Genomic DNA, 15,802 nt, shown 5'->3' with positions numbered 1-15,802 from the left:
TGCAGACGGGAGCCCAAGGGCACCTTGTGAATTAATTCCAATCCCTTGGTTGGTCGTGGGTCCCCTCTCTGTGAGACACCCCCCCCCCCTTTTCAGACTGGGCATCTCTGGATGGGTGGGTAGCAGGGACGGAGGGAGGGAGGAAGGATGGATGAATAGAAGGAAGAAAAGATAGGAGGGATAAAAGAAAAGATTGAAGGAAGGATAAAAGAAAAGGTAGATGGATGGAAGGAATGGTAGGAAGAAAAGATGGATGAATGGAAGGAAGGAAGGAATGGATGGAATAATAGGAGGAAGAAAAGATGGAAGGAAGGATAAAAGAAAAGATGGGTGGAAGGAATGGAAGGAGGAAAGGATGGATGGAAGGAAGGAGGAAAGGATGGAGGAATAGAAGGAAGAAAAGATGGAAGGAAGGATAAAAGAAAAGATGGGTGGAAGGAATGGAAGGAGGAAAGGATGGATGGAAGGAAGGAAGGAGGAAAGGATGGAGGAATAGAAGGAAGAAAAGATGGAAGGAAGGGTAAAAGATGGGTGAAAGGAAGGAATGGTAGAAAGAAAAGAGGGATGAATAGAAGGAAGGAGGAGAAAAGATGGAAGGAAGGGTAAAAGAAAAGGGTGGAAGGAATGGAAGAAAAGATGAATGGATGGAAGGAAGGAGGGATGGCGGGAGGAATAGGAGGAAGAAAAGATGGAAGGAAGGGTAAAAGATGGGTGGAAGGAAGGAATGGAAGAAAATGCGGAAGGATAGATGGAAGATGAACTGATGGATGGAAAGATCGATGGAAGAATGGAAGGAAGAAAAGATGGATGGATGGAAGATGGATAGGTGAATGGAAGCAAGGCTTGGAAGGAAGGAAGAAAGGCAGAGAAACCCTCCCAGGGGCTCCCAATCCAGCTGCTCCTCTCCCCCTCCCTCCTCCGCCCACAGATCCAGTCCTGGGCTACCTGATGAAGGGCTTGTGTGAGAAAGCCCTTGCCTCCATCGCTGCCAAAGCCATCCACAACATTTGCTCGGTGTGCCGGGACCACATGGCCCAGCACTTCACCGGCCTGCTGGAAATCGCCCGTTCCCTGGACTCCTTCATGCTCTCGCCCGAAGCAGCTGTCGGACTCTTGAAAGGTACGGCCTCCCTCCCTCCTTCCAGCCCCCCCAGGTGGGCAGAGCTTCAGGTATCTTGGCCCATAATCCGGCTTCCGTGACTTGCTTGTGTTGTGGCCGGTTGGCTGCCATCCCCTCCAGCAGCCGAATCACACGAGGAATGGTATGGGAGTCAGGGTCAGCATCAGGGCAACCTGAGAGGGGGAAGAGGAAATGGAGCTGTCAGAGAGAGAGAGAGAGAGAGAGGAGGAGGAGGAGGAGGAGCCTGGCCTGTCAATCAGCCCTCAGATGGAGAGTCAACAGCCCCCGGGTCTGCAGGTGGCTGATGAGGAAGAGGAGGAACAGCCAGGTCCAGTGCCTGATGCGCAGAAGGCAAAGGAGAGGAGAGCTGTGGAAATCTATGGGCTGGCCCTTGGGACAGAAAAGCCACTGCTGCTAGCGAAGGGGGCGGAGATGAATAGATGGGGCAGACAACTGTTCCTCTCCCAGCCAGAGGGACTTGTCAGCCTGCGGTGAGAGAGAAACTTTTTTGCCGGCATTCCTAATAAAGGAATCTTTGAGTTCACTTCTGAGGGTTTGTTGTGTTTGGGCAGCTGGGACAGAACGGTTTGAGGGACTCATGTCCGTCCTCTCTTTGCGCAGGGACGGCGTTGGTGCTCGCCCGGCTACCGCTGGAGAAGATCTCGGCATGCCTCAGTGAACTCTGTGCCGTTCAGGTGATGGCCCTGAAAAAGGTGAGTGGTCTGGAGGCCCCTCCGGTTTCTGGAAGGTTGGCTAGGAGGGGAGAGCTGCAGGATAGGGAAACGATCCGCTGCCAAGGTGCTTAGGAGCTATAGCATTCCCTCTTGGGCTCCTGCTCATCTCTGTTGCCTAAGGGGAGACAAGCAGCTTTGGAGAAAGTTCGTTGAGGGAAGTGTAGTCAAGGCACCAGGTTAGAAACCAGGTGACTGTGAGTTCTAGTTCCGCCTTAAGTGTGAAAGCCAGCTGGGTGACTTTGGGCCAATCATCAGGAGACGGTGAATTCTAGTCCCACTTAGGTGGGTGATCTTGGCCCAGTCTCTCTCTCAGCCTAAGTCATCTCACAGATTTGTAGGGAAAACAGGAAGACAAAAAAGTATTCAATATATTTTCCTTCTCGTAAAAATTATAAAGGCAGGGCATGAAATAAATGAATAATAAGGCAGGGGACAGCCCACTTCTCCGACTGCCTCCTGGGACCCGAGGGGCTGCGGATGATAGATGTTGTAGTCCACATCCTTCCAAGTTCCTCTTTGGAGGCAAGTCTGGGATAGAAAGACGGTTGGGATGGATCAAGAGCTAACACACAATGGATATTTGGACTTATTTTGGAATATTTGAACTTATTTTGGAATATTTGGACTTATTTTGGAATATTTGGATATTTGGACTTATTTTGGAATCTTTGACATTTGAATATTTGGACTTATTTTGGAATATTTGGCATTTGGATATTTGGACTTTGTTAGGGATGTAACCCTGTTAGGGATGTAACCCTAGGCTTGGCTTGGCAATGTATATAAGCTATGATTACTTTACTGTTACTTTAAATGTTAGAGAGATGTAATTGGCTTGTTACCTCATGCAGCTATAAGAGGGAGCCAGAATGGCTGTTAGTTCTCTCTGTTTTTTTAGAAGCTGATCAGGTGTATTTTGAGGTATTGTGGTTTGCTACTGTTTAGCTATACTTTGTGTGTTAGACTGACTATTTTGATAACCGAAGTACTGAACCGTGTATGACTTGGACTGTTAACTGGACTCTGAATACTTCTATATTTCTACATCGTAAACTACTATATTTTTATACTATTCAGTGTCTCTGTATGCTGGTTTGTGCGTGTTCGTCCATACCACTCTCATTACGCTTCTCTGCACACTCGCTCTTCTAACGGAGAGCTTAATTACTTAACAGACTTATTTTGGAATATTTGGATATTTGGACTTAATTTCGGAATATTTGGGTATTTGGAGTTAGAGACGGGTGGCTAATAAATGTCTGAAATAAATAAACTTTCCCCACCTGGGATGACCTCACCTGTCCTCCCTCTTCTTCAGCTGCTGTCTCAGGAGCCGAGCAACGGCCTCTCCTCTGACCCCACCGTGCCCCTCGACCGCCTTGCTGTTATATTTAGGTAACCCCCGGGGGGTGGGCAGAGTGGGCTTGGGGGTCGGAGTGCTAGGAGGTGACCTTCCCAAGTTTAGAAATTATGCAGGAGCTCTGATGGAGCTTTCCTTGAAAGGGGCATTGCTGGGTGCTTCATTCAAGGAACGGTTAATTCAGACAACGGGGCTGATGGGGGGGAACAGCAGCCTCATCAAGGAACCAACAAGGATATGCCCACCAGTGATGACAGAGTAAACCACTTGTACCCAAACAGAGAGCAAACCTCATTCCATTCTACAACGGATGATGTTCCCTAGTTGGGTCATGAGATGTCTGCAAGACAACAACCAAGCTCAGAAATTATAAAAAGGCCCCATCTTTTGCTCCTCCTCCTCTGGGACCCCCCTCCCTCTTAGCACTGATGCTATTCCCTAGTTGGGTCATGAAACATCTGCAAAAATCCCACCAAACTCAGAGAGCACCAAACCCCCATCTTCCTCCTCCTCCACCCCACACCCTTGCACTGACAATGCTACCTAGTTGGGTCATGAAATGTCTACATAAAAACAACCAAGCTCAGAAATTTTCAAAGGCCCCATGTTTTCCTCCTCCTCCTCCTCGCCCCCTCTGCAAACCCCAGTCCCTCCTAGCACTGATGCAGTTCCCTAGTTGGGTCACGAAATGCCTGCAAGAAAACCACCAAGCTTGGAGACACAGACACACGCACGCACACGATCCCCCAGTCGTCGGCATCCTGGTCTCCTTACCTGTCTGGTTGAAACTGGTTTTCATCCCTTTTCTTCTGCTTCCTTCTTCCCTTCCAGGCACACCAACCCCATTGTAGAAAACGGACAGACCCACCCCTGCCAAAAAGTCATCCAGGAGGTAAACGGGCAGCGCTTTGCACCCCACACTCGCCCCTGAAGATCCAGAGAGGGCCAGAAGGGGGGAGCTGGGGATTTGGGGGAGCTTGGAGTCCGACACGGAAGGGCTCCAGGTTGGAGAAAAACTCCCACGGGTTGTATAAGGGCAAACCTGGGCATTTTATGGCCCCGCAGGCACTTTGGCTGTCCCTACCTCTCCCACGCGGGTTGCTTTTATTTTGAAAGTGACTATTTTTTGTTCTGTGTGTGTGTGTGTGTGTGTGTGTGTGTGTGTGTGTGTGTGTGTGTGTGTACATGCAGCTTCACAGCCCTACTGGGGCTGTTCATCCCTCCACAACAGTCCCAGTTTTTCATTTTGCACTTTGGGAAAATTAAGTGCCCATTCCGGCGTTAGTTTTCGCCCTGGGATCACTCGTTCACTGCAGGAATCTCTAACTTTGCCAACTTTGTGGGCTTTAATTCCCAGAATTCCCCAGGCAGACATAGTGAGAAGGGGAATTCTGGGAGTCGAAGTCCTCGCATCTTAAATACTGGCTGGGGAATTCTGGGAGTCGAAGTCCACCCCTCTTAGAGATTGGATGCTCTTGGTCCATTGCTCTTCCTCCTCTTGACATTCCTCTTGGTTTTCTCCAGATTTGGCCGGTGTTGTCAGAAACCTTGAACAAACACCGGGCCGACAACCGCATCGTGGAACGCTGCTGCCGGTGCCTGCGCTTTGCCGTCCGGTGCGTCGGCAAGGGATCGGCAGCCCTTTTGCAGCCGCTGGTCACTCAGGTGAGATTTTTCGCCCCTCTGCCGTTGGGTTCATTCCTGAAACATACAACTCCTTCCTTTGTTCGCCGTTGAGCCTGGGCAGGCAGCAAGAGCCATTCAGGGCAGGGTTGCCTGGCACTGCCGGGTGTGCCCACTCCTCTGTTGAGACTCGGCTCCTTTCCTTGGCAGATGGTGAACGTGTACCAGGAGCACCAGCACTCCTGCTTCCTCTACCTGGGTAGCATCCTCGTCGACGAGTATGGCATGGAAGAGGGCTGCAGGCAGGGGCTGCTCGACATGCTGCAGGTAGGTAGGTAGGTGGTGTGGTGGCCGGCCAGCGGCCAGAGGAGCTGGCAGCAGATTCGGACAGTGAGGAGGTTGGGGAGGAACCTGGGCCAGTCCTGGAGTCTGGGGAAAGCTCTGAGGAGGGGTCTGCGTTGGAGGCAGAGAGGGGGCCAGGGCCATCTGACAGTTATCAGCTGCCTTCGGAGTCTGACATCAGTGAGGCAGAAGAACAGCTGGAGCCTGTTCCCAGTGTGAGCATGCGCAGAGTGTCCAGAAGAAGGGAACAGCTAAAGAACAGGGGGCGACTTGGGAGTAAGGCCACAGGGGGATGATGAAGGGCCCCTCCCAGAGGAAATAAAAGAGGAGCGAAAGGGGAGTGGAGTTTGCAGGAGACCATTAGTTCGCTTCATTGGTTTGTGACTCTCCGAGACTCCTTGCCAAGTATTTCCTTGTTCAGCCTTGCATCTGGAAGCTATCAGCCTGGCAACTATCCAAGGACTGATAAGGTCTGTGGTTGTAAGTACACCTTTGAAAGACTGTTTGCTGGCGCTTTGCTGGATGTGAATGCTAGGAATTTGCATTAGCCGAATAAAAAGGGTTTTTTTTTTCGGGATAAGGAGTCTGTTTCGTGATTTGGTGAAGCCTAGCTCAGAACAGGTGGTGCTGGAGCCCTGGCAGAGGGGGAGACTAGAACTCTCTTCCTGGGCCAGGTGTCCTGGGCACCTGATCCATCCTGCCACCGGATTAAGGGGGCCCTGTTCACAAAGAATGTGGGGCGCAAACAAAGCAGTTTAATCTGGTTAATTGCCTGGTTAATTCATGCAAGCGGCTAAGCCCATTGCTGCTTTCTCACAGCAGACCAAGCCAAGAATGGACTAAGGGGCTAGAAAGCGGGAGTTCTAGTCCCACTTTAAGCTTCAAAGACAGCTGGGTGACTTTGAGCCAATCACCAGGAGATGGGGAGTTCTAGTTCTTTGCCTTATGTGTGAAAGACAGCTGGGTGGCTTTGGGCAAACCACCAGGAGACGGTGAGTTCTAGTCCCACTTTAAGCTTTGAAAGCCGGCTGTGTGACTTTGGGCCAATCACCAGTGAGCAGTGAGTTCTAATCCCACCTTAAGTTCAAAAGTCAGCTAGGTGAAACTGAGCCGATCACCAGGGGACAGGAAGTTCTAGAGCCAACAGAATCAGCAGGGTGACCCTCGGCCACTTCTTCTCTCTCAGCCCAGCCTACCTCACAGGATTGTTGTTGTGGAGAAAATAGGAGGAGGAAGCCGTATTAGGAATGTTCACTGCCTTGAGTTATTTGTTAACATGATGAAGGCAGGATGCAAATAAATATCAATCGATCAATAATTGGACCCCATTTCTGCCTCGCCTGGCATTCTGGGTGAGCCCAGCCGTCAGAGATCGAAAAGGTCAGGAGGGCATCTTTGGGGGTACTAAATGCCTAGAGAAAGAGCCTCTGTGTCGGGGTTCCAAATAGCATCCAAAATTAAACCAGAGTCCGAGGCAAAGTATTGCTCAAAGTTCCAATTGATGAAGAGATCCACGTTGGCACATCTGGGAAAACCTGAATCTGAAAGCTTCCTGGTTTTCCCCACCCAGTTGAAAGTTCAAGATCTTGCCCCCCCCCACGCCCACAAGCCCATCCCATGGTCCAGTCTCCCACTGCCATGCTGGCAGCTTCCACCTATCCAGTTCTGGTCAGGTGCAGAGAAGAAAGGATGACCTTGGCTTTCTAGAAAGAATTCTGTTATGGCTACATCTCATCTAACTCCGTACAATTCCTCCTCCCGTTTTCCCACCATGGAAAATGCCTAGTAGGATAATAGAAAGGGTGGCAGGCCAAAGATCGACAAAGGATAAAATGGCTGCAGGCCTGACACTCTGTGCCCCCCTCCCTGAAAGGTGTTTTCCCAGAACCGCTTTGGGGGAGGGACCTGGGGAGGGAGAGTGTGTCGCGCAGGGTGCTTTCCCCTCCTGAAGAGATGCTCTCGGGCTTTGGTGCTGAGCCGTCCGTCTCCTTGTCGCTTCGTCCCAGGCGCTGTGTGTCCCCACTTTCCGGCTGCTTGAACAGCCCAACGGCCTCCAGAACCATCCTGACACGGTGGATGACCTCTTCCGGCTGGCCACCAGGTACCCCCACCGAGGCCTCTTGATGAGTTTTACGCTGTTGGGTGGCACGAACCTCTTTGAACCTGAGATGGAAGAAGCGGAGGAAGACTAGCGAGCGGAGGCACATGGAGAGGCCTTTGAGAGCGGCAAATAAGATAGAGGGGTAGAAAAAGAGAGAGGGATAGAGGAATGGAGAGAGACAGATGTGGACAGATGGATATAAAGATAGATGATAAATGGTGGGTGATACATGAATGGTAGATGGATAAATAGGTAGCGGGAGGGAAGGATGAACGGGCGAACGAGCAGAGACAGGAGGGTAGATAGGCAGAGAGAGAGGAAGAGAGAGATGGATAGCTAGAGGGGTAGAAGGCTAAATAGATAGAGACAGACTATAGATCAGGAGTGTCAAACTCACATCGTCACAGCGGTGTCACTTGACATATCAGGACTTTCCCCCCTTTCACTAAACCGGGCGGGGCCAGGGTTAGGGTTAGGGTTAGATGGATGGATGGATGGATGGATGGAGGGATGGATGGATGGATGGATGCATAGAGGGAGGGATGGATGGATAGAAGGAGGGAGGGATAGAAACTAGATAGATACGATAGATAGATAGACAGACAGACAGACAGACACAATAGAGAGATAGATTAGATAGATAGGCAGGCAGGCACAATGGATGGATGGATGGATAGATAGATAGATAGATGATAGATAGATAGATAGATAGATAGATAGATAGATGATAGATAGATAGATAGATAGATAGATAGATAGATAGATAGATGGATATGGATGGATAGAAAGAGAGAGATATTAGATAAATAGATAGATAGATAGATACGGATAGATAGATAGGATAGATAGATAGATAGATAGATAGATAGATAGATAGAGATAGATAGATAGATAGATAGATAGATAGATAGATAGATAGATAGATAGATATAGATAGATAAATAGACAGACAGGTATAGGGGATTGATAGATGATAGGTAGGTAGGATAGAGAGAGATAACTGTAGATAGAGATACCTTGAGACATAGGTAGAGACAGGTGTGGATGGACAGAAGGATAGAGACAGATGCATGAGAGATGCAATGACAGATAGATTGATAGAAGAGATCGATGCATGGAGGGAGTGAGGGGTGCATGGAGGGGCATCCAGAGAGATGGAAGGATAGACAGACAGACAGATAGATGGAGAGAGGAAGAGACAGACAAACGGACAGATAGAGAAGGGCTTCAGGGTTGGGCCCGGAGGGAGTAGAAAGAATTCCACTCAGCCTTCTCATTCCCCCCCCCCCCCCCAAACACTCACCTGCAGGGCTGCAACGAGAAACCTGTTCTAACTCCCTCTGCCCCCTTCCCCTCCATGGCAGGTTCATCCAACGCAGCCCCCTCACCCTCCTGCGTAGCCAGGTGATCCTCCCCATCCTGCAATGGGCCATCGCCGCCACCACCTTGGATCACCGGGACGCCAACTGCAGCATCATGAAATTCCTGCGTGACCTCGTCCACACCGGCGTGGCCAACGATGTGAGTCGTGTGTGTGAATGTGCGCACTCCCGCCTGGCGGGGTGACGGGGAGGGAAGCCCACACGACGAGGGCCGTTGACGGGTTTCAAAAACGCTTACCAACTTTGGAGGGATTGTAGGCCGATTCATCGCTTGGTTTCCCCCCCAGAATCTTCCCAGGGATGGAGGTCAGGCTGATAGGTCTGCAGTTTTCCTGGATCCATCTTTTTATTTAATATGTAAATTTCGCCTTTCAGCCCCGATCCAGGAGCCTTCGCAGGCCGTCACTTTCACGACAAATGATTTTTGTGTTAATAGTTGCTGTTTTTGATAGGTTGGACTGGGTTTCTCCCCCCGCACCCCCTTTTGGGTAAAGAGAGATGCAAAAAAACCCGATTGAAGCCGTTCTGCTTTCTCCCTGTTGCTGGTCACCTTCGTGCCATTTCCTCCCATGGGTGGACCAATCGTTTCCTTGACTTTCTTTATTGCTTATCACATGTCGAATGAAGCTTTTTTAAAAATTATTTTTGACTATTGTCGCAAATCTCCGTTCATTTTGAGTCTTGGCTTTTTCTGAGTTCATCTCTGCAGATTCGGGCTACTTGCTGGTATTCTGCCTTAGCTTTAGACGAGGAGCAGGCTCTTTACGTCTGCCGCTTGGGGAGAGAGGGCAGGGGGGACCAGCGCCTGAGCCCGCTCCGTTGCGTGTCGTTTGCAGCACGAGGACGACTTTGAGGCCCGCAAGGAGCTCATCGGGCAGGTGATGACCCAACTGGGCCAGCAGTTGGTCAGCCAGCTGTTGCAGACCAGCTGTTTCTGCCTGCCGCCTTACACCCTACCAGACGTGGCCGAGGTGCTCTGGGAGATCATGCAGGTCGACAGGCCGGTAAGGGGCACAGGAGGCCGTGCAGGACCCCCGGGTGGATGGCCCCTCCCGGAGGGAAGAAGAGCAAACATGGGCGGGGGAGTAGACCACACACACCGCCAGTCTAGATCAGCCCTCTAGATAGGCAGATGGACGGGTAGACAGACAGACAGACAGGTTGGTCAGTCGGGTAGCTTCTTGGATGAGATAGATAGATAGATGATAGATAGATGATAGATAGATAGATGATAGATAGATAGATAGATAGATAGATAGATAGATAGATGATAGATAGATAGATAGATAGATAGATAGATAGATAGATAGATAGATAGATAGTTGAGTACGCAGATATGTGAATTGATGGTTGAGTAGAGAGAGAGAGAGATGATAGAGGGATAGAGGATGGATAGATAGATGATATAAAGATTAGATGGATAGATGAATAGGCAGATATGTGGATGGATGAGTAAAGAGAGGTGATAGAGGCGGATAGAGGATGGATAGATGATATAATGATTAGATAGATGGATGGATGGATAGACATAGATAGATAGATGAGTAGGCAGATGTGAATGGTTGGATGAGTAGAGAGAGATGATAGAGAGGGGGATAGAGGATGGATTTATAGATGGATAGATGGAGGATGGATAGATGAATAGGCAGATATGTGGATGGATGGATGCACATATAGACATGATATGAATGATGGATGGATAGAAGAGAGAGATGAATGGTGGGAGGGATAGACGGATGGATGGATGGTTGCATGGAGGGACAGACAGGCAGAGGGAGAGACAGATAAACAGCTAGAGGGAGGGAAGGAGAGATGGACAGAGAAGGGCTTCAGGATGGGCCTGGAGGGAGCAGAAAGAATTGCCCTGAACTTCTCATTGACTGGGTCGCTCAGAGGGTCTTTCTTACCATCTCCCCCCCCCCCCCTCCTTCCAATAGACCTTCTGCCGCTGGCTGGAGAACTCCCTGAAAGGGTTGCCGAAGGAGACCACGGGGGGAGCCGTTCAGGTGACCCACAAGCAGCTGACAGACTTCCACAAGCAAGTCACCAGGTAAGGGGGCAGGGGGGACACTTTGGGACTGGTGGGGTGGGCAACCTTGGGAGCCTTTGGATCCCAGTCGGGAAGCCTCCGTGTTTCCTCTGGGACCGGCTCCCCCCTTGCTGTATGTTCTGGGATCATGTTCTGGGAAATTTTGGGCCAGTCACCAGGTGACTGGGAGTTCTAGCCACAGCTTAGCAGTGAAAGCCAGCTGGGTAGCTTTGAACCCATCAGCAGGAGAAGGTGAGATCTAGTCCCACTTTAGCTAGTCCTTGAGTTATGGCCACAAATTGGGATCAAAATTTCAGGGTACAATTTTGGACCACTCACCAGGTGACTGGGAGTTCTAGCCAAAGCTTAGCTGTAAAAGCTAACTGGGTGGCTTTGAACCCATCAGCAGGAGAAGGTGAGTTCTAGTCCCGCCTTAACTGTGAAAGCCGGGTTGGGCCAGTCCCTCCCCCCCCTCTCTCAGCCCATCCCACCTCACAGGGTTGTTGTTGTGAGGAAAAGAAGAGGGGCAAGGAGCATTGTGCGTGCTTCCCACCTGGAGTTATCTGTAGGTGGGATACAAAGACGCAAGAATCGGGGGAAATTAAACAGAAAGAAGACACCGAATATCATCAAACATGGGGCTTATTTTATAGCAGAGCCTCACAGTCTTGAGAAATGCTTATTATTATATAAAAATTGAATTTGAGGATATATGCTACCTGTACTAAAATAGAACAACAGATGGAAATGAAATGATAAATTGGGTTAACTTAGAAGGAGCAAATAAGGATGCTGTTTATGTATTCAGAAGAAATTAAGATAGGAAAATATGGAAAGAAAATCATAGAAGGTTGAAATCGGAAATGGACATAGGATGCGATATGAATTATGCAGACGAGAGGAGGTTAAAGGGGAAAGCCTGGGCATCGCTTGGTTTATAAAAGAATTTAAAATTTGTAAGAATTAAAAGAAAAAATGTTTAAAGAAAAAGAAAGGAGACCCATTTTCAAAGCCGTCTTCTGCAAGCTGCTACGTCGGGGTGCAGATTCTGGGGTTCAGTCAGGCTGCTGGCATCCTCCCTCCCTCCCCTTGCCAGTCTGGTTTTTCCACCCCTGCCTGCGCCTGTTCTGCCCCGGAGCCTCACTCTGCCGCTCAGAGGGCATTGGCGGCCCCACACAACCATCTTGGCTGCTGGGTGGCCGCCTCTTGTTCTCAGCCCCCCGAGGCAATGCCAGCACCCGGTGGCCTTCCTCTTCCTCCTGGCACATTTCAGAGACACGTCCCGTCTTGCTCTGACGTGCCAGCCTGTCTCGCGCAGTTCAGATGTCTTCAGACGCCGTGGGGCACCTCTGCCATTTGCCCCGTGTGTGTGTTAGAAACCAGCCCCCCTGCCTTCACTAGTTTCGAGGGGGCTTCTGGGGGCCGGTGGTCTTCTCTCTTCTTTACCCTTTTGGGGGAGAGCAGAGAAGGGAGGCGGGGATGGCGCCAGAGTGAGGCCAGCTCAAGTTTCTAGTCCTCAGTTTAGTCAACCTAGAGCTTGGTTACGTATCCTCATTGGATACGAGATGGGCAGCAACTAAATGGAAGGGAAGGAAGGAGATAAAGAAGGGAAGAGAGATATAAGAAAAAAAGAGGGAAGGAAGAGAAAGGGAAGAAGAGAGATATAAGAGAAGAAAAAAGGGAGGGAAGGAAGATGGGAGTGAGAGGAAGGAAGGGGGAAAGGGAAGGGAAGAGAGATGTAAGAGAAGAAAAGAAAAAGGAAGGAAGGAAAAGGAAGGAAAGGGAAAAGCGATATAAGAGAAGAAAAAAGGGAGAGAAGGAAGGAGATGGGAATGAGAGGAAGGAAGGGAAGAGATAGAAGAAAAAAGGGAAGGAAGGGAAAAGGAAGGGAAGGGAAAAGAGATAAGAAGAAAATAAGAGTGAGAGGGAAGGAAGGAGATGGGAATGAGGAAGGAAGGGAAGCGAGATAGAAGAAAAGAAAAAAAGGAAGGAAGGAAGGAAGGAAGAGAAAAGGAAGGGAAGGGAAAAGAGATATAAGAGAAGAAAAGAAAGGATGCGAGGAAGGAAAGAAGGAAGGAAAAAATGGGGAGGGAAAGAAGGGAGGGAAGGAGGGAGGTCAAGAAACGGGGAGCAAAGACATACCGGTAGCCCTTGACTTACAAGCATTCGTTCAGCGACCATTCCAAGTTACAGCGGCACTGAAAAACGGGACTTGTGACTGGTTCTTGTGACTGACTCCCAGAATTCTCCAGCCAGCTATGCTGGCTGGGGAATTCTGGGAGTCGAAGTCCACAAGTCTTAAAAGGGGCCAAATGTGGGGAGCCTTGGTACATAAACTCTTCTTTTTCTCCTTTTCATAAAACTTTCTTTCCCGCAGTGCTGAGGAGTGCAAACAAGTTTGCTGGGCTTTGAGGGACTTTACCAGACTCTTCCGGTAGCTGAGGCCTCTTTCGCTCTGCCTGTCCCAGGTGAGTAGCTACTCAGCCCCTTTTTTTCTACTTTAAAAAAAAAGGGTGCAGAGGATTAAGAGGTTTCCTCCCCCGAGATGGTGCGCCCCAAAGACGTTTCCTGCTCCGAGAAGTTGCTCTTTAGTTAGCATCAGTGTTTCCCAAACTTGGGGTGGGTGGACTTCAACTCCCAGAATTCCCAACTGGGGCATAGAATTCTGGGAGTTGAAGTCCACTGTGGGATCTCTCCCTCTCTCTCTTTATTATTTTTATTTTTATGTAAATAGTCCATTTTCCACTAAACAGTGCGTCGTCTGGGTACAAATATTTTGGGCCAACATTTAAAATTTACAATCGTATTCATTATTTAATCTGTTCTTAGATTAATTTCCAAGACCTTAAATATCTTATAACAGTCCTCATCATGATTTACCGTATTTTGTGGACTGTAAGACGCACTTTTTTGTCCAAAGGGGGTGAAAATGGCGGTGCGTCTTACAGACAGAATATTGCTGAAGCCCCGCCCACCTGTCGCCAATTTTTGTGCCTCTGCACGTGCCATTTTCAGGGCCTTTTTCCACCCGTTTTCTGGCCTTTTCCCGCCCGTTTTCAGGCCTTTTCCCGCCCGTTTTCAGGCCTTTTTCGGCCTTTTTTCAGGCATTTGGAGGTCTTTTTCCACCTGTTTTCAGGCCCTTTTCAGCCCTTTTTCCGGCCCTTTTTCAGGCCGTCTTCCACCTGTTTTCAGCCTTTTTTTCACCCTTTTCCAGGTCTTTTTCCGCCCGTTTTCAGGCCTTTTTTCAGGCCCTTTTTGAAGCCCCTTTTCAGCCCTTTTGGAGGCCCTTTTCAGCCCTTTTTCCACCTGTTTTCAGGCCTTTTACTGGCCCTTTTAAAGGCCTTTTTTCAGGCCTTTTTCCACCCTTTTTCCGGCCTTTTTTGAGGCCCTTTACAGGCCTTTTTCCAGGCCATTTCCAGGCCTTTTTGAGCCCTGTTTTCGGGCCCTTTTTGAGGCCTTTTCCCAGCCCATTTTGCAGGCTTTTTTCAGCCTTTTCAGGCCCATTTTGAGGCTTTTTTCACCCCCCCCCCCTTTTTTTTTTTTTTGAAAAAACGGGCTGAAAAAAGTCTAGAAAATGGGCAGAAAAAAGGCTGGAAAAGGGCCAGAAAAAGCCCCCCAAAAGGGCTGAAAATGTGGTGCGCGAAGGCCAAAAGTCTTTTGTGGTTGTTGTTGTTTTCCTCTTCTAAATTTAGGTGCATCTTATAGTCAAGTGCATCTTATAATCTGAAAAATGCGATATTTAACTCTTAATTATATTAACTGTTAATACATTTCCTATACTTTACACAACTCTCTGAGCTGGATTGTTTTGGAGGAGAAAGAGGGAAGAAGGGGGGGGGGAGAACTGTGCTTGGTGCTCTCTGAGCTTGGTGGTTGTGGTGTTTTTTGCAGATATTTCATGACCCAGCTAGGTAACATCATCAGTGTTGGAAGGGAGTGGGGTTCGCTTTCTGTTTACATGCAAATGGCTTGTCCCTTCAGTGTTGGTGGCAGTCTTGTTTTCTTCTTGGGGGTTCCATGTTTAGGCTGCTGCTTGCTGTCTGTTGGGTCATTTGTCCGAGTTGGTGGTCCCCCAAGGACCTCATCAGGTAACCACCAAGAACGCTCCCACCAATGTAGGCAAAGCAAACACCGCACTCACTAGCACTGATGGTGTTCCCTAGTTTGGTCATGAAACGCCTGCAAGGAGACCTCTAAGCCCAGAGAGCACCAAGGACCCCACAGTTGTTCTCCTCCTCCTCTTCCTCCTTTCAGCAAACCCTTCTCCCTTCTAGCACTGACTATATTACCTAGTTTGGTCATGAAACGTCTGCAAAGAAAACCACCAAGTTCAGAGAGCTCCTAACTCCTGGATGCTTCTCAACTCCGTCAGGGACGTAACCCCCGAGACCCTTTTCGTGAGTCTTCCGGTGAGATTTGGGCCTCTTCTTTCTTTCCCCAGGAATGTCTTATTTTCAGAAGAGGAAATAAAGCAGCCAAGATGGTGAAACCACAACTAGCAAACTTCACTGCGGCCGAAGGCTCCGACTCGCTCCGGTGTGTCCCGCCCATCCAGAAGAGACGTTTTTGCTCCGAGAACCAAGTCGGTGAAGTTCCTGCTTGTGAGTGAGAAAAGAGAGAAAGGCAGAAAAAAACAAAACAAAACAAAAAAAAACCACACAAAAAAAAACACCAACCACCAGGGGGGAAAAAAAATAATAATTAAAAAAAAAGAGGAAATCCGAGCGCCATTTAACCTGCGACTGCCGAGGGTTGAGGGGGGAAGAGGGGGAAGGACTGCTTTCCGGATGGACTGGCTTTGGGAAAAGAGAAAAAAAAAAGAGGAAAACAAAAAGTGAAAACAAAAGAGAAAAAAAAGAGGAAAACGATAACTGTAATAACAATTTAAAAAAAAAGTTTTTAAAAAAATCCCACCCAAAACGCAAAACCATCCATAGCTGATTTGCTAGGCAGCAAGATTTGTTTTAAAAAAATAAATAAAATTACATTAAAAATAAAAAAAGAGGAGGAATGGGGGCGGGTGGGGGAAGAAACGAGAAAAAGAAAAATAATTTCTGTGAAATGAGAAATAGATTTCCTTCAACCATCCGTGGGCGGGGAGGGAGGGAGGG

The 15,802-nt window shown here is 48.9% G+C and overlaps 1 protein-coding gene across 2 annotated transcripts in view; it reads left to right on the top strand.

Moving 5' to 3' along the window:
- The window catches only part of TNPO3 (transportin 3), a 41,874-nt gene extending 26,361 nt beyond the window's left edge, over positions 1–15,513 (top strand). For both annotated transcript variants that reach the window (XM_081958337.1, XM_081958336.1), the window contains exons 12-23: positions 929–1,120; positions 1,742–1,833; positions 3,173–3,249; positions 4,046–4,106; positions 4,739–4,879; positions 5,048–5,164; positions 7,186–7,280; positions 8,645–8,801; positions 9,499–9,666; positions 10,600–10,712; positions 13,069–13,159; positions 15,133–15,513. In XM_081958337.1, the coding sequence (XP_081814463.1) occupies positions 929–1,120; positions 1,742–1,833; positions 3,173–3,249; positions 4,046–4,106; positions 4,739–4,879; positions 5,048–5,164; positions 7,186–7,280; positions 8,645–8,801; positions 9,499–9,666; positions 10,600–10,712; positions 13,069–13,129 (1,274 nt within the window). In that variant the 3' untranslated portion in view covers positions 13,130–13,159; positions 15,133–15,513. The remainder of the gene's footprint in view (positions 1–928; positions 1,121–1,741; positions 1,834–3,172; positions 3,250–4,045; positions 4,107–4,738; positions 4,880–5,047; positions 5,165–7,185; positions 7,281–8,644; positions 8,802–9,498; positions 9,667–10,599; positions 10,713–13,068; positions 13,160–15,132) is intronic.
- Positions 15,514–15,802: the final 289 nt, after the last annotated feature.

This window comes from Natrix helvetica (assembly GCF_964273705.1).
Source record: "Natrix helvetica genome assembly, chromosome: 6".
Lineage (NCBI taxonomy): Eukaryota > Metazoa > Chordata > Lepidosauria > Squamata > Natricidae > Natrix > Natrix helvetica.
The sequence above is the reverse complement of the archived record's forward strand: the minus strand, read 5'-3'. Positions and strand labels throughout refer to the sequence as shown.